Below are 5,000 nucleotides of genomic sequence, written 5' to 3' on the forward strand. Positions count from 1 at the left end.
GGTTGGAGCGAACGTGCGCGCCAGAATGAGACTCAAAGGTTCCCGTACGGGGCTTACAACATGCCCTTTGGCAATGGATTTAATATGGGTCTAAAGCCTCAAATGGGTCAAATGGGCATGCCTCAAATGGGTCCGGTGGGTATGAATGGTATGCCTATGGGAATGCCCATGGGTATGGGCCCCATGAACATGGGCTTCCCGATGGGGATGAACATGGGTTTCGGGCAGATGGGCGCAAACGGATTTGGTCAGTTTGCCCCTGGCCATCCCGGTCAAGCTCAAAACCAGCATCCCGGTCAAGGATACCCCCCACCATCTAGTTCGGCTGCACCCACTGGCCACGGCATGGGCGCGCAGGATAGGGAAGTGATCGAGTTGGCCAGAAAGAAGGGATTAAACCCGGCCACATTCAACTGCAAACCTCAAAATGCCAGATTCTTTGTTATCAAATCTTACACTGTAAGTGTTGTTGCCATAACGAAATTGCAGAATACGCAGCTGACGGATTTTGAGCAGGAGGAAGACGTTCAGAAATCGCTCAAACACGAGATTTGGTCTTCTACCGTCCTCGGCAATAAACGTCTGGACGCTGCGTACAGAGAAACGGCAAACAAGGGTCCGATATACTTGTTCTTCAGCGTCAATGGGTCCAGGCATTTCTGCGGTGTGGCCGAAATGACAACGCCGTGAGTCTAGAGTCCCTGACCAGGGAACCATCTCGTCGAAAAGTCCATGTTATAGTACTGACCGCCTAGTAGTGTGGATGAGACAAAGACGTCCAAAGTGTGGGCACAGGACAAGTGGAAAGGTATCTTTGAAGTCAAATGGATCTTTGTCCGTGATGTTCCCTCAGCGTACGTCCTATTGCTCTAGTGTTATGCTGCTTCTTTCCGCTTATACCCATTGTTAGCGCCCTTCGACATATCCGACTGACCAACACTCCCGAGTGCAAACCCATCACCAACTCGCGCGACACGCAAGAATTGCCCTATGAAGCTGGTACAGAGGTCCTACAGATCTTTTTGGACCACCAAACCAAGAGCAAGACTAGTCTGTTGCAGGATTTTGCTTATTACGAGGTTTGTCTTTTTGTTTTCTTTGACTTCTGTATATAATACTGACGGATGTTCATAGCAACTTTCTGTAAATCGCCAAAACCAAAACTCTCCTCAGAATGGCAACAGCCAGAACCAGCAGCCATCCTCGTATCAGCAGTTCCAACAGAAGCCAGGGAACGCTATCGCTCCTCCGATGAGCAATAGCCATTCTGGTCCCACTATTCCTCCTGTTCCCGCCATCCCTGATAAATTCCGATAAATCCAAAGTATACTTTATCAGTCTTGGTTTTTTTTTTTACTACCGATTGGAACGACCTTGCAATGAACAATATGAACGTTCGGGAAACCAAATCTGGGTAATAATATTCTGTGCAAACTTTTACCGAACGACCGCAGTTAATGGATAAAGAAAAGGAACGTTATATGTGAAAGCGAAAATCGTATTAATTCAAAGTAACATGTGTGGAATTGGAGATGAATAGTACATGGGTCTCTTATTATAGAGCTGGATATTTATGTGTGTAGCTGTCGGATTATGGTGAGATGTATAAATTTATCTTGAAAAAGTTCTCAAGAAACTGAAATCGAACATGTGACTTGGATACATGACAGCGGTTATTTAACGAATTATACTTGACAAAACATGAATGAACGCTAATAATTATACAGTTCTACTAATAGGATACAGGGTAAGTAAATACCACCTAGAGTCATGATCATGCTCGCCATTTTCTCCTCATACCCTTTGCCCATGACTTGAATTTTTTGCCCTCGCCCTCCTTCTCCATCGGCACCGCAAGATCCAACCTCAGCTCGATCTTTGATAGATCTGCACTACCATTCGTCCCTCGATAGATTGTTGACCTCGAAGCTTTGGGAGTTGTGTCATTCTTGTTGTCATACACAGTTGGTTCTGGCCGAAAGGGGTTGGTGAAGGAAGTAACCAGGATTCGAGGAGGAGTGAGAGTCTTGGAAGGAGGATCTGGCCATACCCATTTTTCTGCTTCTCCCACAGCCTGCCAAACATCTTCCGTATCCTCTTCCTCTTTTTCTCTCCCCTCGGTTAAGATAGAGCTGAAAGTGAGGGCATCACTATCTGGTGTAAGAAGACAGGGCGTGCATTCGGGAGGAAAGCAGATGACCCGACTTCTCTTTTCCTTCTTCTCCGCACGGATGATTCGTTGGCGTGATTTTACTGGCCTCGGTGGAATGGTTGTTCCTGGTGCGTCTTCTTCTGGCGTCGTCCCATGTTCCCGCATAGTAGACGCCGTAGGAGTTTCGGAACGGAGAGTGGCCGCTGGGACAGGTTGGCAACCAGATCGTTTAGGCCTGATTACTAATGGCGGCCAACAGGGAATATCTTCCGCCTTAAGAGAGTTTTGAATATTGGTAGGTTTATTAGGCGCGGTCTTGCTAAGCGACTGAATGTGAGAGGAGCGCACAAGGGAGGAAGAGCGAGAGAGCGTTTTGGGAATAGGCTGGACAGGCCCGTTATGGAATGCAAGGTAAGTGTCGAGTGGAGCTGAACCACGACGCATCTGTAGAGCGACGGAGAGGTATTTCTTTTTCGAATCAGAGCCGTCTCGTCTGTCCAAACCAGACAAAGATCTTTTCAACCCCTCAGGTTCGACCGGTCGCTTAGAGACCTTCATGTTGGGAGCAGATCTTGATTGTCTGAGCTTTGAGGATCCTCCAGGCCGACGTCGAAGAGTCCAGTTGCCTTCAGGAGCCACATCGAGATCTCTGGGTGTCTCGGGGATAGAATGAAGGGGCGTCGCTGGGCGACAGGTCGATGTAGCTGGACTTTGAAGAGCTCGGTATCGCTTGGAAGAGGATGTTGAAAAGGCAGACGCTCGCTGTGGAGCGATGGGCAATACAGGAGGGTGAGATTTTGAAAAGGTAGGAGGAGCTCCGGCAGGTGCTGTGGTAAGAGAGGCGCTTCTTGCCATAGGGGCATAGCCCGGCAAATCTGGTGGAGCCGTGTGCGTAAAGTTGAGAGGTGGGCGGGAAGGAGCGGCGTCTAAGGATGCTCTGCGCTGAGTGAAAGGGCGCTTGTTGTACGACTGCCATGTTCCATCAGAGACAGATCTCGACTGTTGCGATCGGGCTATATATATGTTAGTTGGATGAACGGCGGCACTTTGGGAAGGAGAAAGCTCACCCAGTCTAGCCTCTCTCGCCTTGGTACCCGCTTGGATGGAACCAACCTCAATGGCGTCCAGAATGAAAGACGGAAACGCGTCTTGAGCAATGAGGTTGCTGACGTCTGTATCTGTAATGAAGCTTGTGGGTCGACGAGCGGTATCTGGCTTCTTAACATCCATGCCTGGCAAGAAGTTGACCTGCCGGTCGTCTTCTTCATCGTTGCAGCCTGGAAGGGCCATGATAGGGATGGTAGGCGAGTCGTCCAGCGTTGGTGTTTCTTGTGCGAAAGCGAATGAGTCGCACATGGTGCTCATCTTTTGGTATAGAGGCGCTACGTGGAGAGTTGAGTGATGAGTTTGTGGTGGGAAGGGGTTCGAGATTCAGGAGGTTGTGTTTGCTTATAGAGGATGTTTGGAATACATGGGCTGTTCATTGTTGTTTCATTCATCCACGCCCGTTGCCCCTCCTCCTGGATACTAAACTTACCAGGCGGAGGGACACAACTGACAAGAAGGAGAGACGCGTCCAGTGGGCTCGTCGTAAATTAGTGTTCTCCAGGGCGCTACAAGACATGTGCCTGGGCTTCTAATTTAGCGCGTCTTATTAATTCCTCATTAAACATAGGCCCGCTACATTTGCCATTTTCGTTAATTACTTTGTGTTTAGGCTCGCGGGGCTAATGTCGGAACCAAATATTCAGGCATCTTCGAGACACCAGTTCATTTATCAGGTTAAACTTGCGATCGGGCTTGCAAGCTCCCGCTCTTCATTAGTCATTCATTAATCAGCCCGGCCAATAATCTACAGCCCCGATCCGCGGTTTCCTATAGCCCGTATCTTCCACCGTCGTCCCGCAATGAGTCCCAGCTCTTCTCTTTCTTCAGCTGGCGACTTCAGTCGCAGTTCAAGTCCTTTCAGCAGGGCTGGTACGCCAGATGTCGAGGCCTTGGAAGCGTACGAGCAACTCATGGCCTCCATTATCCCTCCCTCTACCTTACCTCGGCCACCCACTCCGCTTCTGACATCGAATCTTACGCTCAGTAAATATGAGGCAGACGAGGATAGTGTGATGGGTGAAAATGGTGTCAAGAGACCAATGACGAAAGCCGAGAAGCAAAATGCGAAAAAGAAGAGACGGAAGGAGCGGGAAAGAGCTGCGAGGATGGAAGCAGAGGCAGCTGCCAAGGCAGCGGAGGATGGCGTCGAGAAAGAACAAACTAGGGCAAAAGATTCAGTAGTTGGTAGGTGGCATTGCTATCGTGCAGCGATCATTCTGACTTGTTACAGAGTTTCGACTATTTTCTTCTTGCCCTATCAAGCCGGTTTCCCTTCTGCCAGCCTCTGAGGATTATCCCATACCTTTGTAAGTCTATACACCTATCAATCGAAGCGCATGCTAACCCCTGGTCATCAGAAATCCGAGACATCTTCCGCTCCCAGAGGCTAAAATCCAAAACATACGGAAAGCCGCTAGTGAAGCTGCGGTGGAATTTCCCTCCCTTGGGGGACCATCTTGCATACATGAGCGGTGGACACGAAAGAACATTTCCCCTCGCGAGGTTTTGCGTGAATCGCCATCCGGAGAAGATGCGCCATGCATGTTCATAGGCGTTGTCACACGCCCCTCAGCCTCACATGCAGATTCGGCAAACACCGTCTCGAATGGAAAATCCATTCCGGTTGTACCGCTCAAAACTTCAGAAACATCTACGAAAAAATCGTTGGCTATGAAACGAACCCGACGAGGCCGCCGTCGCAAGACTACCGCAGCGCCGCGTTTCTGGGCCCCGCCAGTCG

At 49.5% G+C, this 5,000-nt stretch overlaps 3 protein-coding genes across 3 annotated transcripts in view; 2 read left to right on the forward strand and 1 right to left on the reverse strand.

The window, feature by feature from the left end:
* CNG02640 (conserved hypothetical protein) overlaps nucleotides 1-1,619 on the forward strand; it is a 3,395-nt gene extending 1,776 nt beyond the window's left edge. Inside the window, exons 3-7 of the mRNA XM_572021.1 lie at nucleotides 1-459; nucleotides 517-686; nucleotides 759-854; nucleotides 911-1,079; nucleotides 1,135-1,619. The exon at nucleotides 1-459 is cut by the window's left edge and continues 735 nt beyond it. Of these exons, the coding sequence (XP_572021.1) occupies nucleotides 1-459; nucleotides 517-686; nucleotides 759-854; nucleotides 911-1,079; nucleotides 1,135-1,317 (1,077 nt within the window). The 3' untranslated portion in view covers nucleotides 1,318-1,619. The remainder of the gene's footprint in view (nucleotides 460-516; nucleotides 687-758; nucleotides 855-910; nucleotides 1,080-1,134) is intronic.
* A 38-nt stretch (nucleotides 1,620-1,657) lies between these two features.
* CNG02650 (hypothetical protein) lies at nucleotides 1,658-3,684 on the reverse strand. Its single transcript, XM_024657564.1, has 2 exons — nucleotides 3,220-3,684; nucleotides 1,658-3,165 (listed from the first exon to the last, which is right to left on the reverse strand). Exons 1-2 carry the CDS (start codon nucleotides 3,515-3,517, stop codon nucleotides 1,775-1,777), a joined length of 1,689 nt encoding a protein of 562 aa, XP_024513226.1. The 5' UTR covers nucleotides 3,518-3,684; the 3' UTR covers nucleotides 1,658-1,774.
* Nucleotides 3,685-3,974: 290 nt separating this feature from the next.
* The window catches only part of CNG02660 (hypothetical protein), a 1,160-nt gene continuing 134 nt past the window's right edge, over nucleotides 3,975-5,000 (forward strand). Inside the window, exons 1-3 of the mRNA XM_024657565.1 lie at nucleotides 3,975-4,444; nucleotides 4,491-4,566; nucleotides 4,618-5,000. The exon at nucleotides 4,618-5,000 is cut by the window's right edge and continues 134 nt beyond it. Of these exons, the coding sequence (XP_024513286.1) occupies nucleotides 4,060-4,444; nucleotides 4,491-4,566; nucleotides 4,618-5,000 (844 nt within the window). The 5' untranslated portion in view covers nucleotides 3,975-4,059. The remainder of the gene's footprint in view (nucleotides 4,445-4,490; nucleotides 4,567-4,617) is intronic.

Source organism: Cryptococcus neoformans, assembly GCF_000091045.1.
Source record: "Cryptococcus neoformans var. neoformans JEC21 chromosome 7 sequence".
NCBI classification, from domain to species: Eukaryota; Fungi; Basidiomycota; class Tremellomycetes; order Tremellales; family Cryptococcaceae; genus Cryptococcus; species Cryptococcus deneoformans.